The sequence below is a fragment of the Melanotaenia boesemani genome, chromosome 21 (assembly GCF_017639745.1).
Source record: "Melanotaenia boesemani isolate fMelBoe1 chromosome 21, fMelBoe1.pri, whole genome shotgun sequence".
In the NCBI taxonomy this organism is placed as follows: domain Eukaryota; kingdom Metazoa; phylum Chordata; class Actinopteri; order Atheriniformes; family Melanotaeniidae; genus Melanotaenia; species Melanotaenia boesemani.
The window spans coordinates 9,826,457-9,847,028 of NC_055702.1; the positions used below are offsets into that span (position 1 = coordinate 9,826,457).

The following is a 20,572-nucleotide window of genomic DNA, read 5'->3' on the forward strand; positions in this document are numbered from 1 at the left end:
AAAGAAAATGTGATTCATCAGGCAAGATCAGCCTGTTTACAAAAGTTTAAAAAGGTTTACCAAATTGTTTTAAGTACTTTTGGTGAGTAAAAAGGCTTGGCATGGCCATTCTTAAAGCCTGACACCTAGCAGGCTCTGACACAGTGTTGTGATGTTTTTTCTGTCGCAGAAAGCATTACGAGTGAAATTGAAGTTTATAGCTTTCTTGTGGTGTCAGACCACACACATCAGGCCAAACACATGCCAGACTTCACTGTAATAATTATCAGTGATCTTTGGAAGCCTTGATCCTGTCATCAGCTCACTGTTTGTCCGTAGAGAAGTTTGTCAGATATAAATCATCTCAATAAGCTTTGTTTTTTTATGTTCTGCCCCAGTACTTCAAACATCACACTTTGTCTCACCAATCACCTTTCCCTCAACTTCAGATACTGTTTACTTCCTGCCTCGTTTATCTTACTACTGGAAGGTATAAATGGAATTGATTAAATTTTGTTATCTCTTCAGTAAACAAGTAAATGTTGTGGCTGATCAGTGGATCCTTACAGGGAGCCTAAATTTCCATCCAGTTTTGCACCTGTACAGGATCAAAGACAAGACCACACACTGACTCATAGAATCAATATAGAATCAATGATCAAATTGACCTGCATGTTTTTAGACTGTGTATCCAATGAGAATACACACATGAATGTGGGGAACATGCTAACTCCACAGAGAAAGGCCCCAGCTATGATCCGAACCAGGAACTTCCTTACTGAGAGAACGGCCGAAACAACCACAACATCATGTGTTAAAGCTTTAAAGACCACTGTGTTTTTAACACACACAAATAGGGGCGCCGTGGCTCAGTGGTAGAGTGGTCATCTTGTAGCCTGAGGGTTGCCAGTTTGATCCTCGGCCTGTCAAGCTCATGTCGAGGTGTCCCCGAGCAAGACTCCGAATCCCAGATTGCTCTTAATGGGTTGTTGTTGAGCGCCTTGCATGGCAGCTTCCGCCATCATTGAATGTGTGTGTGAATGGATGAATGTGATGTATAATGTAAAACACTTTGGGTATCATTCCAGGTACAGTAAAGCGCTATATAAATACAAACCATTTACCATAAAAGATACAAAGATGAAAATCAGTGTTTTCCAGGTGGGTAGATGCATGTTATAGCAATGAAAACTTGATATTCTGTTTCTCTGATGGTTGCATGACAACTTCACCCTAACGACTGATTTCAACACTAGCAGGTCTGTATCTCAGTCAGAAGTTCTAATCTCCAGCGCTTTCACATTTCAAACAGTTACTCCTAGTACACTTACTATACTTACTACTATATTACTTCCACTATCACATTTAGTGTGTGATAGTGAAAAAAAAAATCCTGTATATTTATAGAGAAAACATCCATAATAAGACACTGTGGGGGAATGGCAAAACAAGGTCAAAAGGTGCTAAATATGAGCAAAGATCACGTACAATATAGACCCTTAGGCATTAGGTAAAGATTCAAGAGATTCTTCCAGTCCCCAGTGTCCAAAGTGTGTCTTCTAGTGGGCTTCACCACTCAAACGGGCAATAAAACATACAAAATGCTGCCCCCCGACCAAAAGAGTATAATGTCCTATTAAAAACCAATAACTGTGTCTATACATAGACTTTTCCACAAATTAGTGAGACAATATATTCTTCTTAGGGGGTAACCTGGTGAAGCTGCAGAGCATGGAAATCAGGATCAGTATGAAAAGAAACAAACAAGTGTCTGCGTTTTTCTGAACATTTTATTGGTTTCCAAAACAAGGAATAAAATAAAAATAAAAAGTAATTTCCTCCAAAATCTTTTCAATGCTGAAGAACAGGACGGTTTAAACTGAGGAAACTGCAAACAGGGACTGGCTGGTCACAGTGACAAATCGCACCATCCCTGCTCCCCCTTTATTTTTTTGGCCATCAGCAGAGGAGTCAGAGGGAAGCTGCGTTGAAGATTAAGCAACCAATGAAAAAGGCAGATATGAAGATGACGAGGGGGGAAGAGAGCATCTACTGAGTGATGACAGATATAACACCTGCTATGAAACAATAAGTCCTAAAACTTCAGGGATAACGTTTACACAGTAAGAGAGAGGATGAACTCATATTATAATTCTCTTTTATTCACAAGAAGTTAAATCTAAATTCCTTTTTAAAAGCATTACACTGAAGTGGCCATGTCTCTTTAAGAGCACACCTCTTCCTGAAATAAGGCATCTGTAGTGCTGTCAGCTGAAACAGCTGCAACAGGAGGGTCACACATGCAGTCAGCGACACCGTAAGAGCGCTGTGAACATGGCTGCCATACAACAATATCAAATATTTATATAATGGCTGAGGGAAGGAGAGGGTCCTTCATTCTCTCTGTGGATTTAGCTCTGTTTTATCTCAGACAGGCGAAAATAAGAACAGGGCGGCATTTAAACAGTCGCAAAAATCTAACAGCGGCACAGATTACAGGATAAATACCGGGCTAGCCAACGTATCGCTGCATGTGTATGAAAGAGCCAACGAGCAGTGAAAAACAGTGATATGTTCTGAAGGCTGTTTGAGGAGGTAGAGGGAAGCGAGAGAGAGGGATGAATAGCTGGAAGATGGAGGAAGGGAGAGTAGTGCAGGTCCTGATGGGTCATTTATGTGAAGGTGAGCCCGGCCTCATTGTAGACCTTGAAGACCTTCTCGATGGCGTTGACGTAGGCAGCCGTTCGCAGGTCCAGACCAAGGTTGTATTTGCTGGCTGTGCGCATGATTTGCTGCAACGGCAGAAGATGTTACATGTTGGATTAAAGCTGGAGGATTAACCTTCTAAGACCCAACAGGTCTATAAAAACAGACCCTGTTTTTGTTGAAAAGACCTTTTACATTCACTTACTGGCTGTAATGTGATACTCTTTTCATGGGAATGAGGGTCAAACAAGGACAGAAACTGAATGAAGCAAATGTTCTTGAATAAAGTCATTTTTAACAGTTTTTAAGTAATGGCCTGCTTTATACAACAATCTCCCTGGCTAAATAACTGACCATTAAAAAAGGACATGGAAATGGATGACCTGTGCAGATGTTTTTGCTAAACGTGAAAGTCTTTTTTTCCTTTTGTATTCTAATTAATAGGTCAAGGTTCTTGTTTTTTACTGCAGCTGGAAGGTGACAGTGTTTGCAGCAGATATAAAGGCTCTAAATAAAACTGAATTAAAAACATATTTAATAATCTCCTGCAGCACAAACCGTTGGTGATCCTCACGAAGTTTTAGCATTTAGATATACGGGCTGATTTAGTCCATTAGCCAGCAGCCACATAGACAAAGTTAAATGTCAAATGTACAGCCCAGGGTCCAAAACAGCCCCACCAGAGGGTCCAATCTACTGTTAAAACTTAACATTTTTCTCAAGAAATTCAGGTTGTACAAAAAGGATAATTCATTAAATGTAAACATCTTGATAATGTATTTCTTTACACTAAAGCATAAAGAAAAATGCAGAGTGTCCATTATGTATAGGTTAGTATGCTGTTATTTTGCTGTTCCAGCCTCCTGGAGATCAAACTGCACTGTATGTGGCTTCTGAACTAAAATGAGTTTTTTGTCATAGTTTCCACTATAATGAAAACTATATTCACTAAGGGCTGATGATGCCATTTTATTTTACTTCCAGACCCTTAATTAAGTCATCCAACACTTTCAGTGTGGATGATTTAATCTGTGGTTTTCTTTAATAGTCAACACAAAGCAAAACATTCAGGTAAACATTTTAGTTAAATAAATAATAGTTTATTTTCTTAGCACCTTTCCAGCCATTTATAAAACGTTATTCCTCTACACTAAGAATGAAGTCTTGAGAGAAAATAAATTGGGTATTTCAAATTTTCCTCAGTACAAGCTGTACACCTAATTTGTGTTTATTTTAACTTATAATGTTTTAAGTTTTTACTGTAACAGGTTGGACTGTGTTGATTCATGTAGGGTTACTTACACGGGCAGATCTCTCCATAGTGTAGGCCAACCCAGAGTGAACGATGTCCTTCTCAGAAGCACCCTGAAAAGAAGGATTCACATCAATCTCTGACAGAGACTTCCAACTTGTGTCACCTGTGACAACTTTTTCTAAACACTAAACCAACTAAATCAATATTAATTCTGTCAGAAGTGTTTTTAGTTGCCACTGGAAATCCAAGAAGAGAAAAAAAAGTCCCAACACAGCTTTATAACAGCAAGGACCTGCATTATGAACATCTGGATTAATAGGTAAGATACACAGGAGGATTTAGAAACGCAGTAACTTCCATTGTCATGATCCTTTTTACTGCTGAGTAATCAAAATGAGTGAATAATAGAGTAAACGACATCCTAATGTTACTAAACCTTTTTAAAAATCTCCAGCAGAAACAAATTTAAGGAAAGAGGCATGAAGCAGAAACAAAGTGGATGAGATTTTTGTCTGTGTGGATATTAAACTGGGAACGTGGTGACATGGAGGCTGTGCTTACTGGTGTTTGGTGCCTGAGGTGTTTGATTTTTTTATGTTACTCACAGCAACTCTGGCCTGGAAGTCAGCAGTAGGTACGATGGGGATGGGTCCTCCCTGCTTGCCAAACTTCCTCTCTAAGCTCTCCTGCACAGACACTGGACAGAAAAACAGGGGAAAGGAAAGGGGGAGACATTGGGATGATAAAAAAAAAAATACTGGAAATAATTTATGATGGCTGATACACCTGTCCACATACTGATGTTCCATCCAGGATGCGTCCAGGGCAGAATTTTTTCCCAAGGACACATCCACAGAAAAAAAAGGTGAAAACTTTACGATAGAAACTAGGTTCCACTGACACCTGATTGTTAAACCTGCTTAACTAGCTTTCCCGGATAACCGAGAATCTAGACAAAAGAATACTGTACATACCGTAAAGGATTCTGCTGTTTTCTTACTGGCTGCATGTGAACATGAGAAAAAGTATAAAAACAGAGACTGTGAAGAGGTATAAACACTGCTCTATAAAACTTCATTGAAACTACCTGGCTGCATAAAAACTGATCTCCGGCGCTATCCTTGTATTTCCCCAGACTCGAGTTTCGTATTTCGAAATTTTTAAAAGGCAATCGTTACGTCATAACCCGGACCGTGAAATGGAAGAAGTCCTGGCTAACGAATCACCATCTGCGCAACATTGCGACCACATGGAAAGCGTGGACTTGATCTGCAAAGCTGTGGCCAAGATCATAAAGGGCGAGATGGCAAAGTTAGAAGATGAATTTATTAGTGCCTTGTGGCAATTTTGCTCTGGATTTGAAGATAAAAAGAGACAGACGGACGAATTCACTAAAGAAGTCGAAGACGATAACAAACAGGTAGAAACGTTGCTTAGATTTTCTCGGGTTAGATATTCATACAAGCAATGACTATGTAGCCCTGTCCTAATTCATATTCTATTAAGGGGCTAGTGCCTATAGACATGAAAGAGGGTCACCAAATATTTTTCAGACGTGCTTCTATTCTACTTTTTCTTTTTTTTTGTTTTTTTCTTATCTCCCGATGCTCGTCTTGGCGAGGGGCCCCACCTTGTGGCCAGTCCCCTCCCTACTGAAGGACAATTTTGTATCCTTCCTTGTGGAAGCCTTGTTTAGTGTTGTGTGGTTTAGGAGTTCATGTTCTGATGTTATTGTTTTGAGGTCTGGGATGGTATATTATGCTCACATGTTAAGTTATGTCCTATAAATTCTATAATATACTGTCACTAAACGTTAATGGGTTAAATAACCCTATAAAAAGGAGTAAAGTTGTCATAAAAATGAAGAAAGAGAAGGTAGATATAGCCTATTGGCAGGAAACTCATCTCTCTAACCCACAACACGTGAAACTGAGAAGGATGGGCTTTAAGAACACCTATTTTTCATCTCACCAAAGTGGTAAAAAACGAGGAGTGGCTATCCTAATTTCTAATAAAATCAAATTTGAATTCATATCTGAAATAAGTGATAAGGAAGGCAGATTCATTTTAGTAAAGGGTAAAATAGACCAAAAGGATGTAAAATTGTTAAATGTCTATGCACCCCCTGGGAGTAGTATAAGTTTTTTCAAGAAGGTGTTTGAGCTGATTACTACAGTTACTTACAGTTCTCTTATTTGTGCAGGAGACTTCAATCTACTCTTAAATATTAAATTGGACACAACTAACACCAGCAGAAAGCGCACTTCTACAGAGAAACTGCAGTTTTTCATGTCACATTGATAAATACACTACGTACATCCTCGCTAGGATCTAACGTATATTACAAGAGAACAAAAACAGAAAACTTTAGAAATCTAACCCTAATGTGATATACTACCTCAAAGTACAATTATAATGTATATTTCTTTTTGTTTCCTTCTAGGAACCTCAAAAATTTGAATGCAACAGCAAATCAAAGCGGGACCAGAAAAAGACAAGAAAAGAAACTAGAAAGAAGAATCCTAAGACTGTCTTTGTCACAAAATGCAAAAAATACTCGTTTCATACTGAATCAGTACAAGAATGGATGAAGAAAATAGAGGCTACTTATGGTCCCCAGAAAATCGAAGTAGTCAGTTATAAATCCAAAGAAGATCCAAATTCTGGCACCATTAGGGTGTATCTCACTACTGGAACGGTTATGATAAGTGGTTCAGACATTGCAAATATTATAAAGTGGTTTGAAGCTCAGACCAATAAAGCTCAGACCAATGAAGCTCAGACCGATGAAGCTCAGACCGATGAAGCTCAGACCGATGAAGCTCAGACCGATGAAGCTCAGACCAATGAATCTCAGACCAATGAATCTCAGACCAATGAAGCTCAGTCCGATGAAGCTCAGACCGATGAAGCTCAGACCAATGAAGCTCAGACCAATGAAGCTCAGACCAATGAAGCTCAGACCGATGAATCTCAGACCAATGATGCAGCAAATCAGGAATGAAACATTAGTTAACCCACAACCTCAAGTTCTGCCACGCACTACTTTTAAAAGGCAAACTGAAATTTAATCTTTACTGGCATTAATATCACACTTTAAGTACAACTTCAATAATCAATTTTTGTTGTTTTCTCAAGTTTTCTTTTTCTTCTGTGTGTTTGGTGGAATTCTTTAATAAAACGGTGGCATTTCTTAATGATTAAATGATGAGCTTTATGATCCTAAATATCTATGGGGTGTTTTGTGCACTCACTGAGCAGGTGGTAGTTTGAGTCCCTCTCATATTTGAAGGTCAGTCTTCCATAGCTGACATGGTTGAGATTCTTCAGCCACTCAAAATAAGATACAGTCACGCCACCAGCATTCAGGTACATGTCCTGCAAGAGAAGACCTCATGTAGTCAGACATCTGCCCCTCAGGAACATTTATTCCTCTGTATTTGGATTTATATGAATAAATTACGGTGTTTTGCAACAATATGTCTAAGATTTGATTGTCAAGGAAAAATGATTTGATGTGAAATAAAGATACTGGAATGAACTTGTTAAATTAATATTGTGACAAGGATAATCCATAACAATAAAAGAGCAAAAAGAAAGAAAACTTCTGCTTTTTATTGATGATTTTAGCAACTTTTCAGTAACAAATAACTACATAACTAGGTAAAAAAGCTAGAAAACATTACTGCACTTACAACGTTAATCAGCACAAGATTTCTGAATGTGAATGAAAAGAAAGCTGAAACTGTGATATTTAGTAAATCTGACCAACTAAAAGATGCAGACAGTGTTCTTGGTCTACTGCCTCATGCTAAAAGTCTTTAAATGATCATTGATAATTCTTTTGAATCGATCAGCAGATCAGCTCAGTGGTAAGAAGTGTTTTTTCATTTGAGGATGCTTAGAAAAGGTCAAGCCCTACCTGCCAAAAAATAAAAAAAAAGATCCTTAAAAATGATTGATTTACTCATTCTGTCTCGGTTAGACTACTGCAGCTACCTTTATAATGGCTTAGATCGGTCATCGCTTCACTACCTGCTGCTCGCTCAGAGTACAGCTGCTCATACGCTTGCTGGGAGGAAACCACGTGATCATATGACTCCTGTGCTTGCTGCTCTTCACTGGCTTCCCATTATGTTTAGGATACAGCTAAACCAGCATGCTCCAGTCAGAGTTCTGTGGTCTTCTACCCAGTTCGTCCTGGAGGATCCATTTTTCAAGCTTAAATCCAGGGGTGACAGATGTTTTGGTCTCCCTCCTTCACATCAGAACTGCTTGGAAACTTTCTGGTTTTAAGTCTTTGCTTATGACCCATTCTTGCACTGACTTTTAAACACAGTTGAGCTTACACTTATTTAACTTTTTATTCTTGCTTTATTGTGTTCATTGTTTTATTTGTTTTTTATTGTTTTATAGTTTTATTTTTATTGTACAGCACTTTGGGTGACTGGGGGTGTAAATGTGCTAAATATATAAACTTGAACATAACACAACTTCACAAACTTCAACTGCTTTTACTGGTGCTCAGAAATACAAGCTGTCACTTTTGGTCGATGGTACACACCAACATTAAACTAGCAAAAACGATTTGAAATAAAAAAAAAAAAAAAAAAAAAAACTAAACTAAAAGGAAAACCAAACAAGAAAAATAAACTAAATTAAATTAAATGTGTTAATGCAGAAAAGCTCAATAAAAGAAGATGTAACCAGTCACTGAAATGCTGCAAAGTGTTGCATACAAGGTTGAACAATTTTTATTGATATACTTTGTCATTGACAAAATCAAGCTAAAATAATAAAAACTAAACTTGAGAAATTACTTTTATTCAAATTTAATTTACTATTTCAATACAATTTTCTTTTTCTTCACTTAAATAAAAAAAGTGATTTCCCATGTGTGTGTACATGTGTACTTACAGGAATAACCATGACATTGTTCTCCAGGAAGATCTTGTCAGCGTCTGGGGTGGTGGGACCATTGGCACCCTCAGCAATGATCTGTCAGAAAATCAATACAAACAGCCTCATAGTTGATGACTGCCACCACCTTAACTGTTCCTTATTCATGTAAATCCTAGCAGAGACTTAGAAATTACAGAAGCTTTTGGAACTGTTTACCTTGGCCTTGATCTTGGGGGCGTTTTGGCGTGTGAGCTGCTTTTCTCCAGCAGCTGGAATCAGGATGTTGCAGTCAGCCTCCAAAATGTTGCCCTCATAAGGTTTGGCTCCCGGGAAGCCCACAATGGTGCCGTGTTGCTGCGGAAAATCACAAACACACAACAGGAGACAAATGTCATACACTTTTAGAATAATAATAAAAAAAAAAAGATCTGAGGAATTTTGGTAAAAAGTAAAACAAAGTAATAGAAAAGAAAAAGCATTTGCTTTAACAATAAAAAAAGAAAACTTAAAAAGACAAAAGCAAGCTTTTGCTGGTACCAGTTTGTAGTCCTCCAGCTGTTTAGGGTCAATACCATCTGGGTTGTAGATGGCTCCATCAATCTCACCGACACCCACACATTTGGCACCAAACCTGTGCAGGTACCTCATGGAGTGGAGACCCACATTACCAAAGCCCTGTGAAAAGATAGAAAGGTAAAAACCACCAAAGTCAAATAAATGATGATCTTTTTAAATCTTTTATTACAATGTAGCATCGAGAGTGAACATTTAAAAAATGTCCCATCCCACTTTCCTTCAGCACAAATTAATTCCATTTCATGCAACTACAGCAAGTACTTTGGTGCCACCATGTGGCCACAGTTAGTTACTACATTAATCATTAACTAAACACTGATCACTTTGTTAAACCCATGGACCCACTGTCCATGCTGACACCAAAGAACAACCCAGAAGTATCACATCCATCAACTGACAAACCAAAGCCAGTTTGGAAAAAAAAGAATGGTACTTAATGTATATAACGTTAAGTAGCTCATATTAGTGTCGCGGTTGATTGGCATATGCTTTACTCTGAATAAAATTAAGTACACGACACAAAAGCAATTCTAACAAGCCTAAAAAAATCGGTCAAAATGTGTTATGACCACTTTTATTCTTCATCACAGTCTGGACATTCTTGGACGAGTTTCTTGTAAGTTCATGAAGTAATCTTCAGTAATAGTTCTTTAGGGTTCTTGTAGCACAACTGAACAGTATTGTGTATATACAAAGTCTAATCATATCACACTTCTTTAGGTTAGGATTTTACATGAATGCAAAGGGATCCAATTCCTTACCAATCAACACAAGAAAACTACAGTGTGTTACCAAAGTAAAAACTTGCCCTTGAGGTGCAGTGTGAAACGAAATCAAAGGTCAATGACAGAAATTTTAATATCATTAAAAACTGTGTTTCTTTAATATCTAATAATTTGACTAAAATAACATGTTTTTATTCTCTTAGAAGGAGCCATTTCTATCTACTTGCTCTGGGTCCACATGCATGGCAGCTGTGCCACCATTTTTACTACGGTGTCTCTGAATAGACAAGCAACTCTGTGTGAAGTGAGAACCCTCTGAGCTTTAGATCTGCAGCACTGGCTTTGATTGATACAGTTTGTGATAAATAATACCTTTAAAAACGTACATAGAAGAAGACATTACACATGTACACAATGTTGAATTAGTTACTTGGTATGTCTTTACCACCAGATGTCAGTAATTCTTACTGTACCTTTAAGACTAAACAAGAGAGCTCTCTATTCTCACTAATGAATCTAGGGAAATCTAATCTCAGAGCAAAGTAATCCTCAAACACAAATACAGGGATTAACTTTTTGAAAATCCATGTCACGATTGAGCTGTTGTCACCACTGTTTGACCTCCTGAGTCATATTCTTAACCCATCATTGAGCACGCAAATACCCGCACCACAAATACCTTCTTAGCTCAAAATATCCAATAGCTTCTTTTATTTTCTGCTGGAAAAAGAATCTGTCTTTGCAACTCTACGAACTAAGGACATTATATTTCAACATATGATATACCACCCTGTAGGCAAACAAGTACAAAGCACATCGTATTTCACTTGTATGAATGCTACAGAACCACACCCACAGACATTTTACTGACTGAACTGCATCCAAACGTACAGTAAAGGGTCAGTCAAGATATCAGATTGCAACGTTGTCAAGAAAAGCAGTAATTATAGAAAGTATTCTGGGAAAATGAGGAGGCCCCTGCTGAGGGTTGTCCTACCCATCCATGTGTTAATATTTAAAGAGTGTGTGTGTGTGAGTGTGTCTGTGGCATGTGACTAATGGAAGTGAAACTCTTAGAGAGAACGCTGCTCTTTTACTTTTTGTTTCCACAGAAGCACTTCTCCTTTCACATGATCACTGTGCTGCCTGAGAGATGGCTGGTTTTAATGTTCAGTGTTAATAATTCTATCAAATTTATCATTTTCCACATTTCATAGATATTTAACCATGAGCACTAACCCAGAAAAAAATGTAGAAATTTCTTTTGACACTCCAATTCAGAAAGCTGCAGAAATTAGAGCAGAACAGCCAAGTTTTCCAGTTTAGTGGTTTCTCTCTCAATGAATCATCATTTTCCATGAACAAAGACAGGAAACTTCAGGCCACTTCTTTCTGCGTGGTAAGACGGGATCAGGGCCAGGCGAAACAGATGGCCCAGCTCTGATTGAGACACAGCTCTAAAACCCCTCATCATGACTGAATGAAACTAAACCCTGTGGGTATCAGTGAGAAACTAATTGCAGTGCCAATGGACCAAACCAAGAAAGGGCATGTTTGTGTACCTGGATGATAAAGGTCTTGTCCTGGAAGCCAGGAGTAAAACCCAGCATGCTCATGTAAGAAGCCTCATTTATGAAGTTCTCAATGCCGTGGAAAAGTCCGCGGCCGGTGGCTGAGATACGCCCATGGATTCCTCCCTGACTGATGGGCTTTCCTGTCACACAAGCATGGGCGTTGATGTCCTGCAACACATGCAAAGAAGCTCAGATCAAGAAGACAATAAAATACACACTTTTATGCATAAAGCACACTTGTAGTTCACATATCACTGAGGCCTCAATTAAAATTTACCCCTTGAAGACAGCCAATCACACTCAGCCACTATTTCTCATTTAAACAAAACAAACTGCTCAAACTGCTACTGATCTTTTAGGATCAGCATCAAGTGGCTATCTGTGGTGTTGTGCTTTGCCCTAAATGCCAATTTCAGCAAGGTTACTGACTGACTGGCATACTGTGCACGCAGTAAAATGTATGTAGTAACAGCTGACTGCTCTCTGATACCCAGTGTAGGAATGTGTCACCTAGCCCAAAGGAACCACAGTAGATAAGGTGAACTGAGACAACAGAGAAAAGTGGGTTTTAGGTTGTTTTTATCTACCCTAGTTTCACAGTTTTACCCCACAGAGTTGTCGCAAGATGATCATTTTATTTTTTTCATGAGCAGCAAATGCCACAACAATTTCTCTCCAGTTAGAAAATAAAAATGAAAGTCTAGCGAGAAGTTTGGTCCTCTAATTTTTAGCCACTTTGATGAAACATTTGTGCACAGAACACACTCAAACATTTTCCACGTTTAGTTAAATAAGCCTTGTTTAACATGGGCAATAATTAACTGATGGTATAACGAAAGTCAGGCTTGGTCTGAAAAGCTGCTTTGAAAGAAGAAGAATGCTGCCATGGTCGGCTGGGAAGGGAGAGGCAGGAAACCGTTGCTCATGGTTTACATATGACTCATTCCCTGTTTTTAATTTGGCCTATTTTAAAATTTATACCAAAATCCCAGCAAAGTCAGCCAGATTGTTTATACAGTGAACTCACAGTGTGTGCAATAGTGTTGGCATATGTGTCGGCAATCCAGGACATCTCCCTCTCTCCTGTGCTCATGTCTGGTGCAGGGACATCGATGCCAGGCCCTGGTGAGTAAAAGTGGAACGGAAAGGAAGGGAGAAAGAGGTGGGAGAGTTTAAGCAAACTGTGCAAGTCTGTGCAGTAAAAGTACATTCTTCACACAAGTGTTTTGATTATCATAAATCAGGCTTCATTCTTGACAACCAGGTATCCCTGGCTCTAAACGTTTGAATTAACAGAGCTGTGTTAAAAACACACACACAGAGGTGAATGGAAGAGGAAACGTGAGCACAAGGCTCGGTGTCCTTGTGTCATATATATGTGCTGTGAGGGGCCTCTGATCTAAAAACAGAAGCAGGCATGCAAAGAAGCCGGTGACATAGACAAGGGGGAAGGCCCTTGTAAACTACAAACTTTAAAGTAAAACCTAATTAAATGGCACAGTTGTTGCTGAATGCTACAAAGTAAAGCGTGTAATATCCCTCTTATGTGTTTGAACACATTACAAATATTTACATGCATCCAGGTACAGGTGAATGAACAAGCTGCATGCAGGTGGTTAACTTGCTGAACCAACGTAGAGTATATATGTGTCACTGCTAAACATACTTACCAGTATAAATATAAATATAGACCAGTATCTAATCAAATCTCTGCGTAACATCAAGCTAACCAGACAAATGAGTAATTATTTACTTTGAAGGCAAATTAATAGTAAACACTGCACATGTGCATGTTGCCTTTACTGACCTTTTCACCTCTTCATGTATTCCTTGAATTTGAGTAGGTGTCACGCAGCTGTGTGACTGCATACCAACTACGTGGCCAAGTTTTGAACTATACATGAGTACAACTTCTCCCACCAAGTTTTACTTTTAATTCACTATAATTTAAAGTCCCTTCACTTTGTACATGTATTTAATTCCCTTAAAACTAAAGAAACTGCTTGTTAATACAGATTAATAAAAGACGGCAGTTTGATTTTAAAATACAAACATTTATTTCTGGCAGAGCTACATCACACTAATACTTCTATTTTCTGAATAAATAGTGCTGGTAAAAGTAAATGTCTGCTTCTCCGACTAGCACTTTTGAGTAATGAGTTTGAAAGTCAGCCATTTAAGCAAGCGGTCACACAAACACTCACTGAAACTTACCAATGAAACCCTTCTTGGCAAGCTCAATAGTAAATCTCCTGGTAATCTTCTCCAGCTCATTGTCCTGCAACAACATGCATGTTTTAGGGAAAAGTTGTTGACAGCATGGTTACATTGTCTCCAGGAAACCATAACAGTGTATCCTACAACTAAAGCCACATCAGATATCAAAAGAGACAAGTCAGGCACTTGATAAAACTGAGACTTTCTTCTGTGATTTCTCCCAAACCAAACCTGAGCTTTGAAGCAGGAGCCATAGACCTTTAAATAATTTGTTTCAATGTAGCCTGTATAAACTGCCTAGAGATTATAGACTGGTTCCCAAAGCAGGACCTTTAAAGAATCAACGTAAACTAGAAAATAAGTGCAGCTTAAGGAACGAACATTTACTTAATGAAACATCCTGCTTTCTGCATTCTGGTGAAACTGAATCATTCTCTGTTTATAAGATAAAAGCAGAGGAACATTAGGAAACTTGAACTATTTCCAGCCTTGTGAATCTTTGCTACTCTTGTTGAATCTGCTGCTTCTTGATATGTATTACAGCACACATTTCAACACATCTGTGTATTTCTACACGTGTTTGTGAGTGTGGGGGATTGGAGGATTGATAGTGGACAGCTTACAGAGTAATTCCTGGGGTTGATCTTGACTCCAGCTTTGGCTCCTCCAAATGGCACATCTGGAAGAGGATAATACAGCTTAAAAACCACAGAAACATATAACCTACACAACTGGCATGTGTATACATTCACAATTATTATCAGTGGGGAATAAAACGGAAGAAAAGGAGCTCACTATTTAGTGGTTTTATCACATTTGGACAAAAGCAGTAATAAAACATACATGTGGTAATAATCTGTATGAGGTTTTTTGAAAGAACAAAACGTTCATACTAACCAACAACGGCACACTTGTAGGTCATCAAAGAGGCCAAAGCTTTCACCTCATCCACAGACACATCTGTACTGTAACGGATACCTGAGGGAAACACACAGCAGGGAGAAAAATTACACAAAGCAGCCACCATAAAAAATAAACCTCGAAGCAAGCTAGGACGTTAAGACATTATCAATCAGCTAGTTTAGTTCAAGTGATAATGAGTGCCAATCATGTGTTCTGATTCTGCAGAAAACCTTGTCTTATTCTGAAACTGCCTCCACTACATAAGTTGCACACAGAAAGAGAAAATCATAGATGGTGCTGTAAAAACTCACAATTTACTTTACACAACTCAACACCACATGCACTGTGGAGTTAAGCTACAGGCATTTGTTTTGGATCATTATATTAGGATGTAAGAAAACAATAACAGGAACAAATCAAACTATAAAGAACCCAACATGATAAGTTTTAAGAGTCTAGAAATGCAAGTCAATCCTGCAGGTATAAAGTTTCGTCCTGGATTTTACATGCCTAAATTCATACACAATGGAGATATTCACTTAGAGCAACCAATAAGAAAGAGTTGGTTACAAACTAATTACTACCTGACCTGTGTAATTGTCCACATGGTATAAAGTTTTGCTCCAGATGCAGAAGGCCCACAATGCTACACCTCTCAGCAATTAGTCAATAACTATAGAAATCTGACTGATGAGTTAAATGTATGAGGAGAAACAAAACATATATTTGCAAAACTGATTCTGTTTTCTTACTTGTACTTTCAGAATTACAGATTTGATCTGTACTTTTAAGTCACAAAATACATGGTGCAGGTTGTAAAACTTGCACCATATGCACGAGGCAGGAATCACCAACAGTGTCTGGCAGTTAATCTAAAAGTAATTGGCGGGTGGAGACTGAGTGAACCAATCCCAGCGCTCCACTCTAGCCCCAGCCCACCATCTGCAGCCATACCTTCCTGTTGTCTGGCGTTTATTACTGTTACCGTAGTAACATGTGCGCTGTAACATGAGATCATAAAAACTGGACTGGACTCACGTGTCAAACTGCTCCCATTGCATTGGCACAGTGCTTGTGTGAGTGAGATTGAACAGCAATACCAAAAATAGTCCATACAGTTAGCTTAAAGAGAAACTCAAGGGCATACAGCACAACGATTTCAGGTTGCTTATAGGGACAAAGTGCTGTGGGAGACTATTTATACATGTTTAATGACAAGAAAAGAAAAAAAAGAAAAACAGGAAACTGACTCCAACAAAGATGGAGTCATCTCCAAGTGCCTTGTAATGGCATAATTTTGCAAAGCCACTTGGCTAACTGCAGTCAGTGCTTTCCACCCCAGTGTATAATTAATGCAACACTAAATTACTGAACAAGATGGCCATGTGCAAGGAAAAGATCAAACATCCCAAGACAAAGCCCTGTCTTTCAGAGTTCTGCTGAGACTCTTTCGTCACTGCTATTCATCCAGAGATCAGCTGAGTTGACTCAGGCTCACAGAGCATAATTTCACTGATCAAATTAAAGAAGGGGAGGGAAAAGAGCCTGGTTGCGGTTGCTTTACCATCCCCCATCCAACTATCCATTCATCCACTCAACAAGCTTCCAACCACAGCAACAAGAACCAAAACAGATCTGTAAACACATTCCTCTAAAATGGAGGGCAAAATTTGTGGAAATAAAGTGAGGACCTGCATACGGAGCTGTTTAAATTCAAAGCAGGCCCAAAAGCCTGATCTGAAAAAGCCTCTTGGGACTAAAGCAAGCAGGCAATTATTCTACCCATAATCATTTTACAACACATTTAGGGGGGCTTACTTGAGTAAGTGAGTTAGACTTAAATAAAAAAGTGGATTACTGTGTTTATAATGCTTCTAATAAGCACTAAGTTTTTCCTCAGATTGCCTATAACTAAGTCTATTCAAAGTGTGGTCCTTAAATGATGTTATCAACTATTTCTAGTATGAATAACAACACTAATGTTTTAGTATTTCTTTCCCTCTAGAAGTGTAAAATTATGTTAAAATGTGTTAAAGGTTATCAAACAAAAGGATGAAATTGTTGAAATTTGATGGCTGTGACATGGTAATGAGATTAATAGTGTTCTATATGTGTAATAAATCAGAAATTGTATTTAGTGTTTTACATTAAAATCTATAATTTGATTTTACATTTGTCCAGAAAGGAGAAAAATATTAACCATTTAAAGGATCAGACTAAATTTGAGTGGGATTGTGCAAAAAAATAATTAGACCCATCTAGCATTTACAAGTCCAGTAAAAAGCAGTTTCGTCCACTCTGACAGCTGTCAGTCTGCATGGGCCTTAAAGGGAGGTGGATGAACCAATTCGCGCAAACATGCAAGCATAAAAACAGCCTTTGCACTTTGTAGTTTGATCTGAACACAGTCAAGGGTCTGCACACAATATTAATGATTAAAGAAACAAAGATAACAGCTCATATTCCTATCTCTACTATCCAGGATTTGGTAAAAGACCCTTCAAGCTTTATCATTTGGTAAATAAAAATGATAAATTGTCTACATCTGCTGTAACAACAGCCTGTTTTTCTATTTCTTGCTTGATTTTAAACCCGACACATCTCTTGGGTTACATGTAGGGTTAGTTCTAGTTTCTGCTTTAGGAAACCACTGCTATTCTGTAAAGCAAGAGACAGAATAATGACTCAGTGATCAGCTTGATCCTAGTTATATCTTTCAAACATCTTTGTAAATGAGAGGGTAACATATAATAACTTTCTTGACTTAACAAAAGTAATTATTATATATGAAAGAGGAAATTTTATGTTTGTTGCATCACAAAAAAATTACATTTAATGCATATTACTTTTAGTTTTAAATTAAGGAAATGCCAAGTTCACCTCAGACTTTTATCACACAAATAGATACAAAAGGCTGCTTCTTAATTGATTTTCCCTCTACGACTGAGAGGTCTAGATGGACAATCAGCATGCTATAAATTCAATAATGGGTGCCATTATTGCTGAGTGGTTTTGGGGTGAGCAGCATGTGTGGCATAAAGAATTTGACTGATAATTTGCTAGTCTATTGAAAAAACTTCTCTAAGGCACAAACTGTCTATGCACTATGTGCATTAAGAGTTTCACCTTGTCTATACCTATCTGTGTCTACTTCCTAAAACTACAAAGATATGGAACTGCCTAGTCAGCTAACCACAAGGCATATCTCTTCCTCTTGTGAAGGGTTCTTCTCCACAGAACACTCCCACACCTGCCACACTGCCGACAAATAGGAGTGCCTATAAACACACCCACCCCTCCCCATTTTTCCTGTCTCCTTGTACTACATCATATTCTCCCTTTCACAATTCATGCAGAGTGCACTGCAAACCTAGCCATAATACCTCTGCTTTGAACCTTGAACTTCAAGTAAGGAATCATTAGTTACAGTCGTCTCCATACATCTATAAGGCTGACATACATAGAAACCACACTGTGCATATTTGCCCTGCTCTTTAAGCTCGTCAGTATTTATCTTTATATGGCTCAATTGAAAAAGCAGTGCACATACAATAAGTACTTCATTTTCAGCCATGCGTTGTGTGTTACATCTGTGGGGATGCCCAGGCCTGAAATGCTCACTGACATGACACCTGATACCTTCTGCTATAGGCTACAGCTGACACAACTTCTAGAGTCATTATTTCTAAATGGTGCTGACAAGAAATATACCACTACATCATTTCAATTATGACTGATAAAAAACACCGAATCCAGTTAGTTACAACGTTAACATCGATTATTATTATTTTTTATTTTTTGCATTCGAAACAGACCACATGTGTACAACCTAACCTTTAACAGTACATTACTGTACCGCGCTGTTGCAGCTACAGGCGAGCAGGAAGGTCACTGTACATATACAAATAAACAAAACAAACAGGGTGCTAATATATATATAAAAAAATAATAAGAAGAAGAAGAATAAAAATAAAAAGGACTAGGTCCCTTGTTGTGGTGGTCAATGGTTAAATATGTGAAGTGAAGTAAAGTGGCATCTGTTGACAGCAACTGTCATGTACTTTTAACTAGCTAACGTCACTGCTAACTAATGCTAAATAGCCGGCTAAAGCTAGCTGTTTAATGGGCCAAAGGAGGTGGACTAACTCGATTCTTACCCCCTTTACATGGCGTTCTGTGCTGGCTGTGTTGGGCGCGGTACCCTTCCACCACCTCCCACTCCCCGTTATCCCTCTTGATCGGGAAAGAGACGCTCAGAACATGATTGCAGGGCTTGATGATGCGCAGGATGCCCCGCACACGGTGTCTCTTCTGTTCGGGGCTCTCTCTGGTCTTCAGATCCTCTACCAGCTTGTCCTCGACGATGGTAGCACCGCGATCGAAGAAGCCCTCGACCATCCGGAAGAAGTTGGGGTCATCGGGCTGATCTGCTGCATCGGCGTAGCGACGGACCCGCATCAGGGACGAGGACGCTGGCAGAGCGGAGTCCACGCATCCCGAGGCCAGGGCACTACCCGCAGAGCGACTCAACAGCTCCCCGAAATACCGATACATGACTGAAATAAGCTAACTGAGTAAACGAACTAATAAAAAGGCAACTAAACAACAAGGACAATGGGGATGACGATAGGAGAGGGGATAGAATGAGAGACACAGTAGCTCTTCACCGTGTCCCGTCCTCTGGCCGAGTGGGAAATGGCATGCTGTGTCAGTTTGCTTTAAAAGGCAGCACGAGCCAAGGAAAGCCTCAGGGGGCTTGTCGAAAGAGAAGCACGCGGAAGAGGAGGAAAAAGCTAAGGTACGCGCCGATTGGCAGTGCGCGCTCCCGAGCTTGCAAACGTACGAAACAAATTGTGTGTTCATATTAATGTCAAAAGCATGGATATTTCATTTATTAATTTATTTTAAAAAATTGAACATAGAAACCACAAATATTTTAATTTGACGGCAGCAACTTGTCTAAAAAAGTTGGGACAGGAACAATTAAGGATGGGAAAGTAAATGGTACTGAAATCAGACACCGGCAGTTAGCTCTGCTTAACATAAAGTCTTGGGGGGATATATACAAATATATATATATATATATATATATATATACATTTTTTTAAGGCAGATTTTCTCCAATTTTCTCATATGCTCTCATTAATCTTTCTTTTCATAGTGGGTCAAGCAAACAATTAACTGTGAAATGTTTTTATTGCCCAGAAGACAAGAATGTGGTGTTATTTTAAGATCAAATTACTAATCATTGATCCAATAAAATAAAAATATTTAGATTGATCATGTTACAAATATACAAAATATGAAGAGAAATTCTTCACATTATTGCAAGATTAAATATGTCAGTAGGGTATTATCCTTTTATCTATCCGAAACAACAGAGTGTGTTCAGTGGGAGGCTTGTTCAAGTCCGATGCAAGACAGAGAGATACAGAAGATCCTTCCTTCCAGCAGCTATCAGGCTGAAGAACAAAGCCCTTAATTAATGAATGTGATTGTTTAAAAAAAAAAAAAAAAAAAAAAAAAAAAAAAAAAAAAAAAATTACTACTACTACAATATTGAATTTCCCTTTGGGATTAATAAAGTATTTTTCATTTCATTTCATTTCATTTCATTTCATTTCATTTTCAGGAGCACACGTTTGCAGCAAGATGATGACTCCTTAGCTTTCTATAGCAACCAAAGCAAAACAGTTTTGTACTTTGTGGTTTGATCAAAGGGTTTCTCCAAGGCC

At 38.5% G+C, this 20,572-nt stretch overlaps 2 protein-coding genes across 2 annotated transcripts; one reads left to right on the forward strand and one right to left on the reverse strand.

Annotated features, from left to right (window-relative positions):
• Positions 1–1,754: 1,754 nt before the first annotated feature.
• Positions 1,755–19,547, reverse strand: glud1b (glutamate dehydrogenase 1b). Its single transcript, XM_041973314.1, has 13 exons — positions 18,995–19,547; positions 14,832–14,912; positions 14,558–14,613; positions 13,932–13,995; positions 12,745–12,839; positions 11,706–11,885; positions 9,380–9,517; positions 9,059–9,196; positions 8,858–8,938; positions 7,195–7,318; positions 4,546–4,637; positions 3,988–4,050; positions 1,755–2,771 (listed from the first exon to the last, which is right to left on the reverse strand). The coding sequence occupies exons 1-13, from the start codon at positions 19,389–19,391 to the stop codon at positions 2,652–2,654; spliced, it is 1,629 nt and encodes a 542-aa protein (XP_041829248.1). The 5' UTR covers positions 19,392–19,547; the 3' UTR covers positions 1,755–2,651.
• Positions 4,987–8,433, forward strand: LOC121632125 (enolase-phosphatase E1-like). Its single transcript, XM_041973315.1, has 2 exons — positions 4,987–5,360; positions 6,384–8,433. The coding sequence occupies exons 1-2, from the start codon at positions 5,139–5,141 to the stop codon at positions 6,942–6,944; spliced, it is 783 nt and encodes a 260-aa protein (XP_041829249.1). The 5' UTR covers positions 4,987–5,138; the 3' UTR covers positions 6,945–8,433.
• Positions 19,548–20,572: the final 1,025 nt, after the last annotated feature.

Coding starts and splice junctions, on each gene's coding strand:
- glud1b (XM_041973314.1), bottom strand. CDS start 19,391: ATGTATCGGTATTTCGGGGAGCTGTTGAGTCGCTCTGCGGGTAGTGCC. Junction 13,996..14,557: donor TCAACCCCAGGAATTACTCT/GTAAGCTGTCCA, acceptor ATGTTGTTGCAG/GACAATGAGCTGGAGAAGAT. Junction 12,840..13,931: donor TGCCAAGAAGGGTTTCATTG/GTAAGTTTCAGT, acceptor TTTACTCACCAG/GGCCTGGCATCGATGTCCCT.
- LOC121632125 (XM_041973315.1), top strand. CDS start 5,139: ATGGAAGAAGTCCTGGCTAACGAATCACCATCTGCGCAACATTGCGAC. Junction 5,361..6,383: donor TCGAAGACGATAACAAACAG/GTAGAAACGTTG, acceptor GTTTCCTTCTAG/GAACCTCAAAAATTTGAATG.